Source organism: Varroa jacobsoni, unplaced genomic scaffold (genome assembly GCF_002532875.2).
Source record: "Varroa jacobsoni isolate VJ856 unplaced genomic scaffold, vjacob_1.0 scaffold_1449, whole genome shotgun sequence".
Lineage (NCBI taxonomy): Eukaryota > Metazoa > Arthropoda > Arachnida > Mesostigmata > Varroidae > Varroa > Varroa jacobsoni.
The window spans coordinates 86726-109571 of record NW_019214351.1 but is presented as its reverse complement, the minus strand read 5'-3'; the positions used below and the strand labels follow the sequence as shown (position 1 = coordinate 109571).

Here is a 22846-nt window from a genome sequence, read left to right as displayed (position 1 = left end):
CCTACTGTACATGGACAAATATTTACAGGACGCTATACCACTGATAGGTGGTTGCCTTATCAAAAAACCGAAAGTATCGTAAAGCAGCTTATTTTTAGTTTATCTCGAAATCTATTTACATAAGTAATTAAAGTTTATGATTGAATCAACCTTCGGCGATTGACTGCAATTATTACGCGAATAAGAACGTATTTTTCAAACAACAAACTTAGCATTCTGTGAAGCTATAAGCTAGAATAAAGCATGTACTATATCTTTTTACCAACCCCTGTGTATATAGACGGCGTTATTTAACTAAAAAGACTGTAATTGTACATTGTGTTCGTAGTATATGCCAACAATGGTTATTTTCAGAAGCAAGTAAATACGAGTGACGTACCTACTATAAAAGAAAAAGATTCGGAGAAAAAAATCGAGCGAGTCTATGCTTAAAGATAAATAATAAATAATAGAGAATTCGATAATCTACTAGAATGTACATTTTGTGCTTTTACTAGTTTAAATAAAACGCAAAAGGAAAATGTTCAGTATTTACAAAATAATTTTAGAGAGTCGTTGTAGAGTCAGTAGCCGAGAAATTCAGCGTCGCTAGATAAGTACTAACAGAGAAGCCGGATACCACATTTACCTTATTCATATATGTAGATATTTTCATTGTTCGTATATGCGCAAATATAGTGTACGTAATACGGTCGCTATATAAGCGTATCATGCTCACAATGCTTCTGCAGTGAACACCAATATTGCTGGTACGCATAGCTTTCGCGTGAGTAAGTTCGAAGTTAAAAAAGAGCCAGTCAATTGAACTTATTCTAAGCATTATACGCCAAGTACTATCTACACTGGCTATGTCGTAGACGCTAGAATTCTTTTTTCTTGTATTGTAAATATGTGTTTTTTGGGTTTGACTACTAACTTAACGATTATTATGCGTCTCTAGGCTACGGTGACTTAAATGGTGTATTCGGAATGCCCAGAAACCATCTTCTTTGTGGTACTAGGCCCTTGCTGTACTACGAACTAGTAGAGCATCCCTAATTCCACTGATAAAAAGAAAGTTAAGGTAAAGCTTCACCTAAAAGCGGTTTCAGTGCACAGCCAGAGACGTATAATAACTGCTTTCGTTACCCACCTGTAGTAAACCCATAGCCAACCACTTTCCGATGCACAGAACCTTGTTTGAACTGCTTTTTTACGCCGTAAGTAGCAATGGTGATGCATTTGAGGATAAAATGTGTCGTTCGCATAGTATGTTTACTGCTCAATGAAAAAACTGTCCATCAGTTAGACACACTTACTGTGTATACATGTCCTAATCGCATGATTGCGATCATTGATTGATTGATTGATTGTTATCATTGATCACAATACTGTATAGTATAGAGCTATCTCCTTACTGTGTTGTAAAGTATTGCGCGATGTACAATAGGCAAGTTCACCGAGATCTGCGTTGGATCTCATCCGAGACTTCCTCGATGGGCTCGAGCGACCGGTAGGACGATAGCAAGCGTCTGAATGGTCGAGAAGAGATGCCTATTGATTAGAGGGCAAATCGCTTCTGTTTACAGAGAGATAGAATGAGAAGGCGAGAGGGTTCAGTAGTAGTCTATATAATGGTGATAGTGCCAGCCGCGGAACTTTCTACGGCTGCTGTACCTTACGCTGAAAAATATTTTAAGAGAAACCGCGAAATATAACTGCCGCCGCGTCTATACACTGGGAATGTTTAACACGTTTGATGTCGCTTACTTAATTCGTTATTCCCTCGGCCGGTTAACATTGACCATCGCGTCGGTAGTCGCCGGCAAGCAAACAGCTTGTTCGTTTGATGGAAACTCCATTGAAGATTGGCTCTGAACTAGGGTGTCTTCAGAGTCAAGGACAAAAAATACAATTAGCCAATACACGAGATTTGCTACGCTTATAAAAAATGGTGCGGTTCAAAGGCAGGTCGTTCTAGCTGATCGCGTTAAGACAGCACGTTCATCCACTATATTTAGCCGCACTACCTGAGGATGCCGTAGTAAATTTCGTGACAGAATTAATGACCTCTTGCAGATTTTACGTGGCGCATGGTAACTTCCTGTTAGATGCCTGCTTATCTGATTTCATCGTCGTGGTGATGTAGTTACAACTATGGGATACGAAACAGAGACAATACGACTTTAGTCAGCGTACTGTCTTCTATTACAAGTCTGCCACCAGCAATCAAACCTTTGTTTTAAAGCCAAGTCTGATACTTGCCTTCTCTGCTTTTTTCCTCATTATTGTCAAATGCTAATTAATATCGATAAATCTGTTTGTCGGCGCGCATTGAGCAGGTGTGTAGTCGACAAGGTATCGCAAAGTAGACAAGGTATTTTCTATCTATCTCTTTATTCATTGACTTAATGGAGCTCCGCTCCAACGGAATTCTCCATTCTCTCGCCATTGGCGTGGGGTATTCCAAAACCTTTGCAGTGGCAACGTCACTGGCAAATATGACCTGCTTCTTAAACGATTAGCGAAGTCGAGTGCACGTTCACTCCCTAGCTATAGGTCAACTTCTCTTGAACGTCGATGCACTCGAACAAGGGCATCCCTTTTCGAATGCCCACATTATTAGTATGGAACAAACGCAAACTGGTCACCTCACTCCTGCGATGACTATAAAAGCACGCTCTGCTCGAACCTTATAACAAAACATGCACTTGTTTTGGATAGCGCATGCATTACCGTTCCTCACACCACCACATTTACACTAGACACGGTTATTTAAGTCATACGTTTTGATGTTATCTGACGGTCCTAATACATTCAAAAGGCTACCAAAAGATGGTCCGATTTAGACTGAATCACTCGAACTTCGGGTCGTACCATTCGGCTCAATACATTGTCTTTTCCTGTCCTAGGGTAACTGTCCATTTTCCAGTCGACCGTTCTCGCTTAGAGCAGACGATAATCACTCCGATACGCAAGATAATCGTTTAGCAGCCATTAACTGTTTATCAGCTTTAATGACTAACAGCCTATTCTAGTGAAAACATCTCACGGCATTGAGACTGTGTAGTGTCTGGTAGAACTAATTGACCTTCTCAATAGAAGCTATCCAACGCATCATTTTCTGTATAACGTAATCAAGGGTGGACGTACAAGAATGAACGCCAATGAACTTTCTTTGCACGCTAACCTAATTCTACGTGCCGCTTAACCGCACTAACGGTTATAGTTATAGGGAAGGCCCTAAGAAGCGATTTGCACGAATACACCATAAGGTCGAAGCACGCAAAAGGAAAGGATTTCTAATATTGCTAAGCTTGCTGCTGGCCCTTTCCTCCTATCCCTGATACGATATAATCTTGGTTCAATTGTGTTCGATTTACCCGTATACTGACGTACATTGACACTGCCGGTATATGCGACCGATATCAAACCCCCGATATTTGTAGATCACGAAAGACCGAGCAAAAGGTAGTAGATGAGAAAGCAACTAAAGGAGGAAAAGGCAGTAAAGTACCTCTTGATTATTCACTTCGTGAAATTGGATTTGAAAGGAATTATCATTTTCGGGACATAAACCATTAGACTACGTTACATTAGATTACGCTTTTTTTTAAAAGTGACGGGCAATATATATATATGTATATATATATATATTATATGTATATATTAGACCTATCTTCAAATATTCATAATTTATGGTTAGAATGGTCAGAAAAATATTAATTCATAATTATGTACATCTTAATTTAGCAAGTTTCTATTAAAAAATTGTCTTATACGTAAATCATTTTCAAATTCAGTTGATTTTCAAATTCAGATCTGTGACTGCTCCCTCTATTAATGTAACATAACAATTACCTTAAATACGATAACATAGTTCGAAAGTCATAATAGCAATAATTTCGCCATTTCTCTTTATATTATAATCGTGTATGCGACAATAATTATGCAATAGAGAGGTAGATTTGACTTAGCAATAACAGTACTTCTTCTGAAGAGAGACGGTTCAGTTGCCTAGCTCGCTTAATTGATGCCCTAACTACTGTTGTACTTGTACGGTAGCACAGTTTGGTTAAGATGTGCAGAGTCAATTGCAAGACTGACACGCAGAGTACCTTCTATAATAAAAAAATATGCATTTTGATTAAATATATTATTAGAAACACCCAGAAAAAAAACTAGCTTCGTTTACTACTCTAGATTTAATTACAATCTACGTTGGTTCGGTCAGTGCGTATTTTCGTAGCTCTGCCCTCGCGGATAGTTTGACCGTATGTTATTAATTGGATACGCTGAGTAGGGCAAGTTCATCTGTGAATTCAGCGATGAGTTAACACGCAACGAAAAGATTACAGTCGATCTTACGACTTCAATACGTTGTAGCCTATTAACTATTCAGCCTTCTAGCGATCGGGCATTTCAATTAGAGTTAGAATTAGAGAGAATAAAGTTAAAATCTTCTTATCCAAGAATCAGCCATGAGTCACATAATAATACAGACAGGGTAACGAGATCTCCCACTTTGCATAGTGTCTTCTACTACGCTACAATTCTTCTATTACGCTACTATTTATTAACAAAAACCTTTAAGATATTTTTAGCGTATATACGTGCAAGCTTTGATTCTCCGCGACATATTTTTAGAAAACAAGTGCTCTAAAAAAAGACTTCTCTTTCACTTCAGTTATACGTCGTGAGTCTTCATCTGTATGAATTCCACTGTAAATATTAAAGTCCTTTTCTGCGTTTCTACAAATTCATCTATTGTAATCGACATTGGCATGCAAAGTAACAGAAAGGCATCACCTCCGATTAAAACAATCGCAAATGAACCCGACCGCGGTCCGTTTCCTACAATGACTTATAACCTACGAAAGAAATTCATGAAAGAGGAAAAATAGAATACCGGCGAACTAAGTTATTCTTTTATATAGTCTTGAGATAAAATGCCAAACCTGGTATAGTACACTCACAGGCACTATACTCTCACTGTCTTCCTATTGGGTACCAGTGGGAAAAAATCTGTCTTCCTGCCCGCCTGACAGGAAGACAGATTTTTTTTTCACGGATTCCTAGAGAAAAAACCTCCGACGAAATTTGTTGAAAAATAAGATACGTGCTTATAGAAAATGTTGCGGATGTGCACGTTTCTTAAAAAGGCGCTGCTTAAAGCAAAGCTTTTTCCATACTCGTAGATTGAAATTGATCGTAGATACAAGGTATGTCGCATATTCAGTGTTAAGCGGAAACGGCCGGGTAATCATGCTCGTTTTCACTCTGTTGAATATTTGGCTGTTGAAGATTGGCATTGCTGAGCTTCGGTCAATGATTACTCACGATAGTACTCTACGCGTACGACCATTGCGCCAGTTTCATTAATGCGCAACGTTGACTTAACGATTAAGAATGTTACCGTTGCTTTGCTACTTGTGCGAAGACCGGCGGAATATGACGCTGGATCCATCGTGTTGAGGATACTTTTTACCATCGATTTGCTCCATAAAGGCCTAAATCTGTTTCTATACAATGTAGCTATGCTATTTTTAGGACAATGGATCGTCCTTAAAGATATGTCCTTAAATTGTCGCCAGTATTGCGATTATCTATGCAGGCAGGTGTTCAAAACCCACTAAACCCTGCACCATTTCGCAGATCGGGTCGTTGGTATGGAGCTTAGTTTAGTATCACTTAGAGGCCAAGAATGGTCAACTTACTATTATTTCATTAGTCGCGTCCCAGCTTGCGTATTTTTGCCTACTATAATAATGATTCTCGCCAAGAATAACTACTGTTTGGGCAAGGAGACAAGTGGTGTTTTCCTCTCAAGGGTTAAACTCATTATAATGTACATGCCAGCTTAAGAAACTCTAGGATGCTGACGACAAACGTGTCCTTTACCTCGTTCTCTGCCATGCATTTAAAGGACAGTTGAAAGTGATGTACGAAGCCGTTATCATTTAGAGGTATTGAAAAAATAACATTTGCTTCAACTTTAAATTAGATTAGTTTCGATATATTCTATGTTAGAAGTTCAGCTCAGTCGCAAGCTTGATTTAATCAGTAATAACTCCCCGTAAAATTTTAGCATATGCATCTTGTAGATTAATTGCTTACAATATGGCATTATAGGGGAACAGTTCCTACAATTTTGCCAAATCAGTGATATAGTAACATTTATGACTACTGATTATTTCTCAGTATACCGGAAACCGTCGTAGTAGCGCAGTGATGTTATAACGCATGCGCAGGTTCAAGCACGATTATAATACAATGGAGCAATTCATGTACATATGGTCACCAAAAAAAATTATGCTTCTACGGTTCTACAGTTCCGTTAATTGGTAGACTATCTCCCTGCTGCTAGAATTCAATCCGAACTATTCCACAAGGACGTAGATCTTAGCTCGTAGCAGATGGCCTGGTTAAAAGTACCGAAGGTCGGGTTATAACCATTGAAAGCCCAGGAAAGATGTTCAAGCTAAAAAGCATTGTCTAAAACATGCAAGTAAAATATTGCGAAGCCCACTGTTTTTTTTAAGCGTATCAGCTTATTTGAAAATATATATATATATATATATATATACTGGCGAAGCTATGACTATTCGAAATGAATATATGTTTACAACTAGGTAATGCAAATCGTAGAATCTAAGAAAACAACTATTTATTTCTGCTAACACACATTTCTATGGGACAAGAGTTATCCTTATTCAATAGTCACCCAACCTTGTGAGAACGATCACGCAACAGCATCTAAATTATCGCCAGTGACTAAAAGGCAAGCATTAACAACTCTCACCAACGAAGTGTATGTGATATTATAAATATGAGCACTGAACCACACTTCTACTTGGCAGATTTTTCCGTGCTACCCTTATACCGACAGTTAAGAAAACATCCAGATCGTAGTGAGAAACGTCATTCCTTCCTCCGTCACACTTTGTTTATGGCCAAATGGTGATATCGCTAGCCATCTATGAGCCGTCCTGAAAGTTTAAATGGAGCCAAGTGATCTTACTGGAAGGTAGTTGATTGGTTCCTGAAAATGTCTTTAGCCGCAAATTGAATTTTGCTCAAAGAGACAGCGATAAAACTTTGACGTTCAGTACTTTAAGCGCAATTTTTTTAGGTCAAAACCTTAGCATCTTGACACTAAGGACAAGATCCTTAGATTTGTTACTTGCATAATTTTATGCGATGCGGCATTTTTTTTTACAAGCTACGTAGCACACACCCATGTTCTCCTTCACCCATTCATGACGCCATTATTGCGAATTACGCCTCGCCAAAAGCCTATTACGAATTTCAACGGCCTGGTTCTGTATGTTCTATTCAACATGCAATGGTGAGGATTCGGAGCTAATTTCTACGACTGAATTATACCACAAGCGTAAACGTAAATAGCACGAAGGGTTCAGGGAAGCCAAGTAAATATATATATCTCATTGCAAGCAAAATAACTTCATCTTAAGCAAATATAAATGAACAGTGAGTGAACTTAATTTTAGACATTGCTAAGTCTTTCTGAGTTCCGCATTGCAGTCAAGACGATAGATCTAACTACTTATTTTTCATCCAGTAAACATATCTTATACCTTGAAAGTTAAGTTCCGATCATGATCCTCTTTTCTCGGCGAGGTTCCCGTTACTATCCAATAATCATCTTATCCGCACGATTGTCGTCTATGACGAGGGTGCATTATGTCAATAAGGTGTGGAAGGCGACATTGAGAAAAATAAACACCACTACAATATTAAGAAATTTTCTTAGGGAGAAAACATTGAACATTTTAAAAACGTGCGCAGGTCCTACTTAACTTCCTTTTGGGGGGCATTATTTTAATCGAACAAGCGGAAACCTCAATCCCCTTCAACAACTATAGCCGAAGCGTTCTACAAATTAAGAATAGAAGCTACTTAATAAGCGGCACTCGAATCAAATGGAAGTTCGGTGCAGAGCTACAGTCATACATAACTCTTTTTGTCAACCCTTTATCTCAGTTGACAACGTCGTTGCCATACACGAATCAGCCAAAACCTGCTCATACACTCACAAAGATACTCAACAGGACCATAAATAATAGCGTTTCGAAATTATTTGACACTCATCGCTCTTTAGTTTGTGAGAATATATCTATACCTGCTACTCAAGGTGCTTCAGTGCGTACTAGGAGCCAGCCAGCCAGCCGTCTGATCGAATGGCTAACAGCGATACCGATCGTAAAACTCAGAACATATAGGTTACTCAGGGCGATATTTAACTCGCTGATATTTAACCTTCTACTCATTTCCGAAGTGCAATTAGCAGGTCTTCTTTTATTCACACTATTTATACTATTATATATACATAATATGCATCAGTGTACTACGACTACTCTATCGACCTCGCCAAGCCGGCATCAGACGTTCAAGACGGTTCCGGTCGTAGTGATACCATGAGAAGCTTCTCCAGGCCCAAACCCAGAAACGAGGTTATTTATATGGCAACTGCTCGTTATGTGAGCGTAAGTCTTGCAGTGGTTTTTTGATCCATTTATTTGGAAGCGCTAAATTCCATTACTGTTAATTCAGCTGAAATTGCTGAAATTCGAAACACAGATTAGCGACAAACCAGCGTTTGACCTTTACTGACCCCTGAGCCGTGAGGACGAGTCAAACTTTTCATTAAATATACTCTTCCTTAGGGAACGGACCCTGTGAGGCCACTTGAATTCGTTCCAAATTGACTGATTAGAGTAATACGGGAAAATTCAGAAATTTGCTGTAGTATGTCTTTTGTTTATAAAAGCTTTCATCTTACAACACAGAATGTAAATTTTATATATTTTAAAATAGTTTTGTTGTAATTAGTTCACATATAAAAGGCACATCTAAAAAGCGGCTTAATTTCCTTACTGCTCATATTTTTCATATGTCTAAATAAGCACATACAATTATGTAGTAAACAGAAATATGTAAATGGTTGTTTTTGCTGTTGTTTTCTATACAGCCCAAACTACCCAACTGGATTCTTGGGTTTACCCCTGTACCTTGCCCAATGGGTTTACTGGAGAAAAAGAAATAAACGAGGACTTTAAGAGAGAGTCCTAATTTATTTGTTCTAGAATCCTCAGCAGCTAATTATCTAGTTTTCTATTTTGTAATTAATGCACCACCGGATACGTAAACCACCGTACCCTTTACAATATTCTCAACATATGCATAACCCTACCGCCTACAATTTAAGTACTCCACAATCCCTTGAGCTTCTATAAACCTATTAGTCACATCAGATGGCACGAAATTGATTAGATTCACTCTGCGCTTTCTGGAGCCTATTGTAGTAGCCCGAAACAGTCGTTATCCGCTCTAAATGTAAAAATTTTGTCTTTGAATCAGTTTTTGTCTGTCAACTCCTGAACATCCAGACGTTAATCTTTCTTCCGCGATATCATTATCTTTCTGTGGACCGCGTACTTGCATATTTAAAAATAATTCATACTGAAGGTATGCTCAGCTAAAGCTGGACTATATAATCATATACAGTTGTTTTTTTACATAGATTGTTTTTTAACATCGGCTTCGGCTGATGTATGGGCTCGTTGCAAACTGTTCTAAACATTTCTTGGCCACCAGAGGTTTTTGACTCTAACAAACTCATATACAATATGATGCCTACACTTAAATCTGTCACCAACTTTCCCAGCTATTGCCGTAAAAGTTAATTTTCCAAATGCTCCGGGGTTTTACAAGTGGCAACCAGTCGTAAGATCCGCCTGTTTGACGTTGTACAGCGAAATATTTCTATTCCAAATGTCCGAATTCAATAGATAGATTCTGACAAAGGCTAATGGATCCTTATAAATTTAGTAAAATAATATCCCAGAAACTCAACCATCATGTCAGGTTGAATAGTCGCCCAAATAAAAACGACACGTACGCTATTAAATAGCACACACAATATGCTCAATTTTCTACTAAACAAGCATCTTTTCTTAGGGTTAATGCAGTAATTTCCCATGATATGCCTTCACTCATATATAAAATGGCCAGAATAAGGTGAAGCAAACAGCAACAAACTAGTTAATCTAGTCGTGACCCCCATACATAGTCTTCATCCATCATGCAAAAGCGGCACGTCGGATTGAAAAGGAATAACGTAAGCGGCCGGGAGAGTGGAAAAGAATGCACTAGGCCAAATTAGACTAATCCGTTTAGATGACGTTCATTTGCAAGCTATTTTTGACGGAAATGAAATTCAAGCACCTGCCTGCCTGCCACCTCCTTTCTTTGTCATGCTTTCTTTTTTTATAACAGACAGACCATAACTGTCTCGTCAGGTAAAAAACGGGCCTACACTATTGAAAAATTCACCAACATTTCCGTCCATTGTTCACACTGTCGTTAATAAGATCACCATACCTTCCATCCAAGGCGTCCATAAATTGTGTCAAGCTAGGCAAAGAAAACGAAACTGCATTGCGATGAAAATATCTTCGGGTGAAGATTATCGAACAGATCACGAATACATTTAATGCCAATACCGATTTGGATAACAACTATATCTATTAATGATACATTCAAATGTGGCTATAACACGTTACATAGGGCACGTTGAAGCTAAGCTTTCACATCATCATAACATTTTCGCTCCACGCATGGCCTTGACCGTTTCCCGTAAGAACCCTTCAATGCCTCGCATTGAGTCCTCACGAATGCATAGTGCTAGCATTAGCATTGCTTACAAGCAATGGCAATAGTGTCTATGCGTATATGTGCGCGTGTATCGGTGTCTTCCTATTCAAGCGGATTCTTTTAAGCCCAGTGGATCTACTTGGCTTCTAGGGCACGAAAGCTAATATATTTAAGTCCCGTTATATCAGGTGACCATTACTATGATATTGACCACTCGGTTATCACTGTCCAGTGGTCTAAGTGTACTCTATCCAGCGCACTTGCGGCGCCCGGCCTAGGGCACGGCAATCTAAGGCATAAGCAAATTACCATTTCTAGTAGTCACCAAAGAAAGTAAACACTTCTAGAACAATACGACCAATAAGAGCTTTTTTGCAGTGACCGAAACGCCTAATAGCAACACCCCAACTATAAACCTTTTAGATAACAAAAAGCCGTTTTTAGAGTAAAATCGAATGCATTATAATATGGGTAGGAAGCTAAACGATATCATGATGATTAAGCGAGACGGCATTGAAAATGGTTGCATAACTATTAAAAAACCTTCTTTTTCGAACATCAGTCGAGGGCAAATAGATCAAGCTGAGACTGATCTAATATGTTCTTTTGTCGAGAACATATCGTTTTAAAGGGTTTTGCTCGTGACACTCAAAAAACGAGGTCTTCGTCGCCCAAATCGGCTTACCAAATCGATTACGGACTCAATTGGCACATTTGACATAGTAGTTGTTGCACTCCCACTGAATCATTCTACTCCAAGCGTATCAATCGTCATAGTCGCTTCTTATATACGAATATTATAGTGAAATAGGGATATTCGAACGTTCACACGACTCACTGATAACACGGTAAATGTCTAACAAGAGTTGAAATATTATTGCATTCGTTTTCCAGCGCTGCCCGCGCAATTCGAGAATTTGCCACGACGCAAAGGAACGGCGGACCGATTTATTGTTATATAGAGATCTATTTATATTTTAAAGAAATGTATTTTTAAATCAAATCAATCAGCTAGCATCAGCCGACATTTTTCTGAATTATCTTACGAAATTACCATATATAACTTTCTAAGGCCATCATCGAAATAGGAAAAAGCTGTCCGTCGAAAAAAATGCAAAGCTCCAAATTTAAATATGGCGGGCCGATATGACAAAACAGAGCAGATTTTTCGATTACATTTGGCGGCCCTGGAAGATTTCTGATAGTTTCGGGGTGATCAATTAGAACTAGTATTTTTCGACAGCCATCTTTTTAAGCCTGTATTTTTTTAATATTACTGCCTATAATTGAAAAGCAGATTTCCTCGCAATGGCCCCAGATTTATATGATGAATCAATTTCACGGCGGTTAAACGGCTCGCGATGTTTCGCAAGAAAAGAGAACAAACTGTGTTTGTATTCGAATGAGGTTTATAGAATTGAAGAACTACACCAAGGCTCTGTTTTGTCTTGTTTTGCTGTTATAATATACCGAAAAAAAGAAATCTAGTCATAGCCTTCGAAACGGTGCAGATGCATTACAGTTTGGCTGACCCTAATTCCTTCGCAAACCAACTTTGTCGCTGCACGTTCCTCGAAGCTCGAAGAAAATACTTCAATGTCAGGTCTTTATAGCTCCTTGTGAGAAAAAAAAATAAATAATAATATCGTAAAATTAAAAGAGGATTGTCCAGGCTAAACGGTCATCCTAGAGAATACCAATATTCATCTGTATTCCTGATGTGTGCAGCATATATGTATGTAATCATTACATTTTATAACGGCAAATTGTTGCGCTATGCAAACGCTGATAACATAATGTATATATTTCGGTCCGTTTGACACACCTACTTGGAATGCCTCTAATACCGAAAAATACGTGGATACATTTATAGCTTTCACTCGTTCATCTTATCTCTTTCTAGCAGCCAGAGGTAAGTTTTTGCAGTGAAAAATAAAGTACATATCACTGAGCAGATTCACAGGGTATAGGAGTGAAACGGACTCTAGCTACGACGCCTTTGACAATTGTAGCAATAGAGATGTGGTCCAAGAATACAAATGAAGACTATTGTTGAAATAACAGAGAACGTTGAGCTAAGTTCGTTCCACCTACCGGTTAGACGGTTAGATACCCAAGGTTTACCCATATCTAGTATTGTCATTATGACAATAATTGAGTCTTCTGCCTTTGCAGCTTATGCACGACCGACATACTGCCAATATCTTCTTCTGTCAGCATATCGCCGTTCCATTTCTCTAGCGGAACACAATCGCAAAATGAAATGCCCGTTCAAATTAAAAAGATTGCCTTATTTTTACGCTGGGAAAACGCATGGCGTGACGTCGCGTGCTCAGTATTGTTCGACTGTGACGAGTATAATCGACAGAAAACTGACCTTTCTTTGTCACTGGAAAAATCATTGACAGTCTTCCAGCATGTAATCTCTGGGGGATTGTACACATGTACTTTCTAGATAGTTTCTGCATAATCCTTCGTATTAGTAAAGTGAAGTATAATTGACCATTAAGCAAACCCGTTAATAGAGTTCGATTAATATAAAAAGACGTTTGAATAATGTAATAATAGTCATGTTGATATATGAAGAGTTACGATACATTATATTAGTATTAAACGCTGAGTACTTACGCGTAAAAAAACTGAGCTGAATTTATTCATTCTAGTAATTCTTTTAATTATCTCTTACTATGTGACATATAGTAAACGATGCGAGACAGCGCGCTTGTATCAGCTGTTGAATGAATAAACCCAATCAGCCTATACACCATTGGGGCCACAACACTCTGGAACGGAATGGCATCTTGTCTTCTTGAGACTTCGTCTAAACCCTGAACGTATTCATGCTGCTGGCTACATACTCATGTAGCCTATGCAGACAGCCAAATTTTATGATAGTGACTTTTTTAGAAGAGGTAGATCTATTGGGAAGCTCGTGTCAGGCATGTAATGGCCCTTTAGGCGACTTTAAGAACGATACTGTCCTGCATCGATAGACACACGATGCACATTCTGAGAATCATATATGAGACCACGGTAATTTGTTTTCTTCGTACTTCACCATGAAATCTTCATATCAGATTGCGTTAGTGTGAGCCTGGTGGCACCTTCCGAAGAACATATTCGACGTAGAAAAATCAGCATAAATTTCAGTAGCAAAAATTACAAGGCGTCTGAACAATCGTATAATAGTCGTTTTAATAAGTTACTAACTTTTAATATTTCATATAAATTTTTTTACAATATGAATTCAATGAAGGTTTTCTTTTTCTGAGTTGAATCTGATAGAAGACAGTAGTTCTTAAAGAAATCGTTTAATTATATATGTATCGCAGATTATTTCAAGTTGAAATCTAAGCTAGAATTACTAATATTAACCTAATCCAGTGTCTTACAAACTGCAACTTACAAGTTGAAACGTTTCTAAAACAAGAATAATGATTCAATAATTTTTTAGAGTGCATTTTTGATGTACATAAATAGCCATGACGGTAATCTTTCTAGACCTAAAGATGAACCTCATGAATAGTAAAATAAGCCGTTGATATGGGGATGGGTCAGAGTAAATCGACAGTTCGATCATGTTATTATCAACCTACATTAAGGTCACGGATTTTCGAAGTCTCTATTAAAAACAGGCTTTTATACCTCGTTTGTATACGATCACTATTTGTTGGCGAATTGAAGCGATCATCAAGGAAAAAATTCACTATTTTTTTTTATGTATGTTTCAAATACCCAAACCTCTATTTAGTCAAAACAGATCCCATTCAGTTTGAAAATAAAGTAGGCAACGAATCAACGTGTCGTGACAAGATACACGGTTGGTGACCACACATCCGGTCAGCAGGATCTAGGGAACTATTTTCCCTATCGATGATGCGCAAGAATCTTTAGTCGATACTATTCCAGGAGATATCCGGCCACGCTTCCATTAAGCGCGTTAGCGCGCTCGTAAATGGCTGGCCTGATTCATCTGCATTTTCATACCTGCCATTTTTATGTAAGTTGCCTTTGATTGATTGTTATGTGTTCGTGATGTCGTGTCTACAGTGTCATTCACTTGCAGCTTTGCAACTTACCTGTTATGAATAGTATTTACTTTTTTGCTTTTTCTTAACTTTCCATTCAATTGAAAGTGTAATCATGTGAATTCTAACGAAGACATATACATTGCAGGCTTTTGTTAACGCCCCTGACTTTCCGATGGTGTAACAACCTCACGGCCTGAAAGAGCTTTTTATGTCGCACGCAGACTGTTGCTGTATTTTTACTGCAGCACCATTCGCATATATATGAAGGTTTCTGCCTTACCGCCGAGGAAACGGCTCTCTATTGTCCCGAAGAGTTTTGTACTCAAGAAGACGTTTTAGTACGCTAACTAATGCAAAGACTAAACGATTTTTAGTCTGTCTAAAGATGAAACCCGATTTTCACTGTAGTAAAACTTTTGTTCAAGCAACTAAGTTCTTAATTGGTTCATTATGAATATGTGATTTTTAGTTTACTTCCCAAAAAAGGTAGCTGGGATTTCAGCCGGGCGGTGTCGACGAGCATTGCTACCGACTGTAAAACGGACTGGACTAAATCAAGGTCAAGAGTGGGCTTCCTGTACTATTGTCAGATAACTAAAGTTATATAGATTAGGTGCTGACGAATCTGCGGAACAGCACCCTGAAATCGCCATCTCTATAGATGCTGAATAAACGAATTACAAGTTGATATCTACACATCAATAAATTACAGTGGAACAATTTAGAAGAGACGCTAGTAAACATGGGGATGAATTCGAGCCGCAATGTCGTAACGTTTTGTTTTAATCTTCTGCTTGTGCTTGTTTCTTTTGTATCTACTAACATAAAACGTTTCATAAACTACCAGGAGCAAAAGTAAAAACACAAGGTAAACCATTGTCATGCGTTTATATTGTGTTTGCCTTGAAGCTTAGCACGTCCCCTTTCAAACTTCGTTTTCTTTCGAACATTTTGCCTGATTTCATTAGTACCCATTTTCTTGCGACCAAGTGATGTTAGCAGAAAATTGAATGTTCGACATTGTTTTTTTCACTACTTAGCCGCCGCTGGGAAACACACAACCGAAACTATGATGACTATATAAGCAGCTGGAAGCAGCAGCGTCTGATAGCGTTCATCGAAATTAATTTCATTTTTATATAGCTGAGGATCGCTAAAAGAATTAAAAATCACGCGCCGGACGGCTGTAAGGCGCGCATCACAGTTAAGCGCAGGTTTAGAATGCGTGAAAATGCGGCCTTATCGTTTCAAGAACTCTTTACACAAATTGTCTATATGCACTAACGAATAAAATAAAAGCACGAGATATTTAAAAAAAAAAAATACCATTTATCTGTTGGCAATGAAAGCTGATTGATTTTGGACCGTGGTTTTCCACTAATTTTACCATTTGTGCATATATTGCATTATTATTAGTGTTTTTCTATTATTTGCCTTTACCAATCTAAGGAGCATCTTTATTTGTTCTTCCTTTATAAACCTTTAAAAATAATGCGTTTTCGTAACATAAATTGTGTAGATGCAGAGGCGAACAGCGACTGTATTATGGTTACATGTGATTTGCCGCGTATTTATGGCTAGCTGCTTTGTAACCGCACATCAAGTCCTGTCTGCGTTATCCGTTATATGTCTAGCTCTTAAACAATAAGGTTCAACAACAAAAGTTTCTACAAACTTCTAAGTCATCGTTCGAATATGGTTTTCCTATATGACCAAAGAATGGTGCGCTCTTACCAGCATGAACTTGGCTTTAAAATTGAGATAGGAAAAATCTCGTGATAAAAAATGTTTTAACAGAACTCAAAAAAATAGACGTCGTTCTATTACAGCTTTTCTTCCGCTGACAAACAAGAAGAAATGTCATTTGAAATGAGAAAAAGCTCCTGAGTAGGTAGTCGTCAGATTCTTACGGGAGTAAAAATTATTGCAGGGCACTTCTTAAGGATCTCAGTTGAGAACGGTTCTAGCAAGGACTGTTAGTCCATTTTGCCATATTAACGTTTTGGTGGCTATGCAAACTAGCAGATAGAAGAAATGAGACCACAGTTGCTTATATGATACGGCGCTTGAATGGAGCACTAATCACCCATGCAGATTTTACCATCAGCTGGATATCAATTGCTATCGTGTGCCTGATTACAGGTATTTCACCAAACAAACTGTGTTGGAATTAGTTAAAAGCACTTAAACGAGCGGATAATCTGTATAACTTTGCTAATATATAACTTGAATTAAACTCGTGTCAATTTCGAGCGAAGTTATTACTTTCATTCTTTAAGGTTAACGAACATCTTGTTTGCTTAAAGATGTTTGACTCAACGTTAGAGGAAATTAGGACGGATCAGGTAATGTAATAATCCGATAACGACGCTGGTAGCTTGAGCGTGGCCTCTTCTACTTTTTATGACTTTGAAGATGATAGTGTCTATTTAAGACCTGAAAGCACGTCCACAGGTTAACGGACCGTTAGGTTAGGTTAGGTCACCAGCATATAGTATATCATAGTCCGATAGACTTTTAAACAAGCAGAAAGGGATCAAATGGAGGTTCTGGAGACAAAGTCTATCGCTGCAGGCAACACAACAAGCTACACAGTCAAATAATTACTTAATATCATTTATTAGTTATTATTAAGTTGACCATACGACTGTGAAGCATCTAGTGTAGATCATTCGTGACCCCCCACCCATTACCAGAAATCCATAAATTAGTTCCCTATTACTGTGCTATATATAAACGTCGCATTTTTATTATATTTCATGATATACTTCACTGCATAAACCGTCTAAACCTAAACATCTTTCCGGGTATAATTAGTAGCAAAATAGATAATATGATATACCAACTGAGCATTAAATACACGGGTAAAAAGAGCAAAAATGTATACATCAAGGTCTAAACAGGGAAGAAGAAATGTTAACAGTCGCCCACTTACACTGAGATGTCAAATTTGAAGGTGGTAACAGTATTTTAGAGATAGTCTATACTATTTTTGTAACTTTTTTCTGCTATCTCTAGAAGCACACCGGTCGACAAAAAAGGAATCGTTCAGGAAAATAAATATCTATATAAATATATTGTAAACTCAGACGTTTCTGTAAATGATATACACTTTATTAGAAGCGGTTTCAGGACTATAGCGTTTATTATAAGACACGTGACCTAAAAGAAATAGCTTGGCCTAGTGTATTTTCTATTTCTCGGTATTTAGCTGCAAGACACATAGAAATCGGCCTAACGAAGGCCTAGAGAAGTACACTCATACATATTTCCAGCAATTTGTGGAAACTGCGAATTAGCTCTCAAAGGATTGCAGCATTCGATGCGAACACCAGATTAACTCAAAATTTTCCGATAAAAAGTGAATTCCATGTTGCAGATTGACCCTTCCTTAGAAGTAAGTTAACCTATAATTTTGCGCCGAATACAGTAGAAGCCAATCTGTACCATATACGGGTTTGTGTCGTCTAAAGTGAGCACCAGCTCGAAAATCCATTTATCATTGTCTGTTTTATAACGATCGTTTGCTATGATTAAAATTCAAGAGAAGCTAGCCGAAAGGCGTAATATTCTAAATCAAGTTCCAGCGAGCGAGAAATTAGATAAACAAACGGGGCTGGATAAAGAGGAAATGGAAGGAAATGCGGAAGTGTATCAAATCCAAACCCCGCGAATACGGCTGAGATCTTCGTAAACTAGAGCATATAACTATCTGTAGCACGCAGATATCTGCGCAGTACGAAAACTCAAAGCCGACCAGCTTGAAAAAATACTAGTGTAATCTATTTGAAAACGTACATATTTACACCAGTGCTTACAATTACTTGTTTAGCAAACAAGGTACCTTCATTATGTAAAAAGTTGGTACTTGAAGACATTGTCCAGTCGTTGCGCTTGAAGATATTGAACTGCTTTAAGAGAATGAATTGTCAGTCTAGGTATTTAGTTTTTACGTAACAGTAAAGAAGTCGACCGATTATTCGAAATGCTTGGCTTTTTGTTTTTTACCTTAATGTGAAATTGTAATTTTGCCAGCAGAAAAAATCGTGGAAAGTACCAAAACGTTACTTCGGACAAGGCGACGCCGACTTTTACAGTTGCACGAAATGAAAGCTTTGTACTGTCCTGGAAAACCTTTTGCCACAGGTAAGAGCCTTTCATAAATTTTGCATTCTTTCTCTTTTGTTTTTCCACTGTTTGTTGACTTTTATGTATGGAATTTTGGCTCAGAAGGCGAATGTTTTCGAGAAGAAAATGTGTTTTTTCTACTTAACGTATTTTATGTACTTCAGCTGGGTCAATCATCAAACGTAAATATAAATTTCGGTTAGTAAATAACTCATAAACTGGCTGAAAAGGTGAACCGTAAGCATTCGACTGTCCCCAGGAACCTTGAGCCTGCTAACTTCGGTACTCCACACAGCGGAAGTACACAAAAAAGCACGGTCTTTCATTGACTCGCGGCACTTCACTTGGCATCGGCCAGTACCCCGATGACGCGTTTTGGCACAGAGCTCTTACGGGTGGCAACAAATGGTGCCTACGCCATTATAAATTAGCGAAAAAAATATAAGCCTAACCTCCAACTCAAGCCAGATCCTCACCCGAAAAAAGCCATAATTTGGGTTCGGCAGGACTGGAAAGATCTCAGGTACATTTACATCGACTGCACAGAGCTGTTCAACGAAGAACACCCGATAAATTAAACAGATTTTTCCCCACACCAGTGTCGGGCCACATAGGAGAAAAGTCGTTAAAGATGACTTGAAAGCGCTTGTATAGAAAGCCTTTTACACTTCAGATTTGGAACTGACGGTTCAGAATTTTTTTAATCAATGGAAGGTAAAATTCGGAACAACACATTCGACAATAAAAAGGATTTTGAAAAAAGAAAATTTGAGTACATTATTCCACGGCCTTATGCCTCAGTAGGAGCACGTGTCCCAGCATGAGACTCAAACGGAAGGCCTCCGGTTGTCACACGGACTTGGCCATTACAGCTATCACGGCGAAGGTGCTAGAAACAAACCTACAATATGCGCCCGTAGGCATATTTAGTAAAGTAGCTGAAGAGCATAGCTGAGCAATCTTTCCAATTTCTTAAGCCCATTAACTATAAACAAACGATTCACACAACAGACTGGAAGCTCAGCCGGCAGCGAGCCTTCAAGTAGTGAGGAGAATATGCCTGTGCATTTTTTGATCTATTACCTATTTACAGCTCTTCGCAATTCGGTCTGTGCAGACTCCTGTTTATAAACAAGAGACAAAAGAACTCATAAACTTTTTTTTTCGACGAACTAAAACCGGTTGGTCATCCTGGATTCACTTAAAAGAACTTGGAGATACACGTACTTGATCGTCATTGAGCGGTCATCTAAGCTAATATCTCATTTGAGAATTACAAATAGGTAATGCCTTGAAGGAAATCAAAGTCCTTTGTTGTGAATATTCGTAGACAGTACAGACGCACTACATTTTTCAGTTAGTCTATCTGTGTATTCCTTACGAGGATTGCTTAAAGTGCTTAAACTTTTAAATTTGAACCACACGTCGTCTCTTTTTTTTTTCGTTGTTTATCTTCCTTTTTTTTTTTGTTTTCTTGTATTTTCGACTCTTTTTTTAGTAAAACTAGGTAAAGTATAGTCTCCAAGACTACTGTTGCAGAGTGAGTTAAACAGTTCTCGTGGTCGACAAGCAGTGACTCGTACTAAAGAGTTGCAAGTACTCATCACATTTGGCTCGTCACTTACCTGTTAAACCTTCGTCTCTAGCTCCTGTAAAGTACCACAGGTTATTCTTTTGACTGGGAACTAACACTGCTCGACTAAACCTTCTCGTTGGATGTGGTGGGGCTTATCCTGTCTTAAAGCCACTGTAGATCTGAACCTAATCTTGCAGGCGATGCAAATATTACAAAAAAAATCGATGTGTGATTAAAAAAACTAAGAAGAGGACTATAGAGCAGATTAATTTACATACCCTAGGGCCGATATACACCTGTCGCATTTAAAAGGATAGTGCCATCGCCACAGACAAGGAATCGTTACGGTTCTACCTAGTTCAATTCAATGACAAACAACTGGAGTCTATTGCATCTTAATCAAAACTACGATCTCAAAGAAAAAATAAGTATATATATATGTGTGTATAAAAACGAAACTAGGGACGGGTGGATATTTCGCGCTTCCACAATCAACGACATCGCCCAGGCAAGGGCTCGAACCCTCGACCGTTGGGTTAAAATCCTAACGCTCTACCGACTGAGCTACCTGGGCACAGAATATGTATTCGAGCCACAGATAAGAAATCGTGACGATTCTACCTTCTTTGAATTCAAAGGAGATTACAACTCTACCAGTCTGAACTCTTCAGTATCCACCTAAGGTCCATTGAATTTTAATCAAAACCACGACTTCAAAGGTAAACAAGTATATATAAAAACACCTATCTGGGTATGGTTGGACACTTCGTGCTACCACAATCAATCACATCACCAGTGCAGGGGCTCGAATCCTATGCCGTTAGGTTAAAGTCCTGACGCTCCACTGACTGAGCTACCTGGGCACACAGTTTGCCGCAGAGATACAGACAAGAAATCGTTACGGTTCAACTTTTTTTTTTAGTTCAAAAGACATTACAACTCTGCCAGCCTGAACTTTTCAGGATCCAGCTAGGGTCTATTGCACCTTAATTAAAAATATGGTTTCAAGCAAAAAAACGAGTATATATGTGTAAAAACGTATCTGAGAACGATCAGATATTTCGTGCTTTCTCAACAAACGACATCGCCCAAGCAGGGGCTCGAACCCTGGACCGTTAGGTTAAAAGCCTAACGCTCTACCGACTGAGCTACTTGGGCACACAGTGTGTGTCGGAGTGATAGACAAGAAATCATTGCGATTCTACCTTCTTTTAATTTAAAGGTCATTGCAACTCTGCCAGTCTGAACTCTTTTAGAGTCCACCTAGGGTCTATTGCATCTTAACCAAAACTACAATTTCAAAGAAAAAAACAAGTATATATATAAAACATATCTGAGTATGGTTCGACACTTCGTGCTTCCATAATCAATCACCTCGCCCAGGCAGGGGCTCGAACCCTGGGCCGTTAGGTTAAAAGCCTAACGCTCTACCGACTGAGCTACCTGGGCACAAAGTATTGACCGCCCCAATACAGACAAGAAATCGTACGGTTCAACTTTTTTTTTTAGTTCAAAAGACATTACAACTCTGCCAGCCTGAGCTTTCTAGGGTCCAGCTGGAGTCTATTGCACCTTAATTAAAAATATGGTTTCAAGCAAAAAAAGGTGTATGTATATATATGAAAACGTAACTGAGAATGGTTAGATATTTCGTGCTTCCGCAGTGAATGACATCGCCCAGGCAGGGGCTCGAACCCTGGACCGTTAGGTTAAAAGCCTAACGCTCTACCGACTGAGCTACCTGGGCACGCAGTGTGTGTTGGAACCATAGACAATAAATCATTACAGTTCCACCTTCTTTTAATTTAAAGGACAATACAACTCTGCCGGTCTGTATTCTTCAGAATCCACGTAGGGTCCATTGCATCTTAACCAAAACTACAATTTCAAAGAAAAAACAAGTATATAAAAAAAACGAATCTGAATATGGGCGGACACTTCGTGCTTCCATAATCAATCACCTCGCCCAGGCAGGGGCTCGAACCCTGGGCCGTTAGGTTAAAAGCCTAACGCTCTACCGACTGAGCTACCTGGGCACACAGTTTGCAATATACACGTAGACAACAAATCGCTACGATTCAAACTTTTTTTAATTCATAAGACATTACAACTCTGCTAACCTGAACTTTTCAGGATCCAGCTGAGGTCTACTGCACCTTACTTAAAACTACGGTTTCAAAGAAAAAAACAAGTACATATATATAAAAAAACTCAGGTTGGTTGGATACTTCATGCTTCCACAATCCACGGCATCGCCCAGGCAGGGGCTCGAACCCTGGACCGTTAGGTTAAAAGCCTAACGCTCTACCGACTGAGCTACCTGGGCACACACTTCGCGTGAAGAGAAGACATATATATATATATATATATATATATATATATATTTAACACACGCATTCAGCTTTCGATTACAATTACTAGAAGCAGTACGCTCTAATAATCACCTTTCTTATGA

The 22846-nt window shown here is 38.6% G+C and overlaps 1 protein-coding gene, 1 long non-coding RNA gene and 6 other non-coding genes across 8 annotated transcripts in view; all 8 read right to left on the bottom strand.

The window, feature by feature from the left end:
- LOC111270142 (Na(+)/citrate cotransporter) overlaps positions 1-1338 on the bottom strand; it is a 34088-nt gene extending 32750 nt beyond the window's left edge. The window contains exon 1 of the mRNA XM_022850206.2: positions 1133-1338. Within this exon, the coding sequence (XP_022705941.1) occupies positions 1133-1221 (89 nt within the window). The 5' untranslated portion in view covers positions 1222-1338. The remainder of the gene's footprint in view (positions 1-1132) is intronic.
- Positions 1339-6665: 5327 nt separating this feature from the next.
- Positions 6666-11509, bottom strand: LOC111270147 (uncharacterized). Its single transcript, XR_015314872.1, has 3 exons — positions 11342-11509; positions 7578-7665; positions 6666-6968 (listed from the first exon to the last, which is right to left on the bottom strand). It is a non-coding gene; the product is annotated as an uncharacterized LOC111270147 (long non-coding RNA).
- A 9383-nt stretch (positions 11510-20892) lies between these two features.
- Positions 20893-20965, bottom strand: TRNAK-UUU (transfer RNA lysine (anticodon UUU)). Its single transcript has one exon. It is a non-coding gene; the product is annotated as a tRNA-Lys (tRNA).
- A 511-nt stretch (positions 20966-21476) lies between these two features.
- On the bottom strand, positions 21477-21549 carry TRNAK-UUU (transfer RNA lysine (anticodon UUU)). Its single transcript has one exon. It is a non-coding gene; the product is annotated as a tRNA-Lys (tRNA).
- Positions 21550-21767: 218 nt separating this feature from the next.
- On the bottom strand, positions 21768-21840 carry TRNAK-UUU (transfer RNA lysine (anticodon UUU)). The gene has a single exon. It is a non-coding gene; the product is annotated as a tRNA-Lys (tRNA).
- A 225-nt stretch (positions 21841-22065) lies between these two features.
- TRNAK-UUU (transfer RNA lysine (anticodon UUU)) lies at positions 22066-22138 on the bottom strand. The gene has a single exon. It is a non-coding gene; the product is annotated as a tRNA-Lys (tRNA).
- Positions 22139-22354: 216 nt separating this feature from the next.
- TRNAK-UUU (transfer RNA lysine (anticodon UUU)) lies at positions 22355-22427 on the bottom strand. Its single transcript has one exon. It is a non-coding gene; the product is annotated as a tRNA-Lys (tRNA).
- Positions 22428-22644: 217 nt separating this feature from the next.
- On the bottom strand, positions 22645-22717 carry TRNAK-UUU (transfer RNA lysine (anticodon UUU)). Its single transcript has one exon. It is a non-coding gene; the product is annotated as a tRNA-Lys (tRNA).
- Positions 22718-22846: the final 129 nt, after the last annotated feature.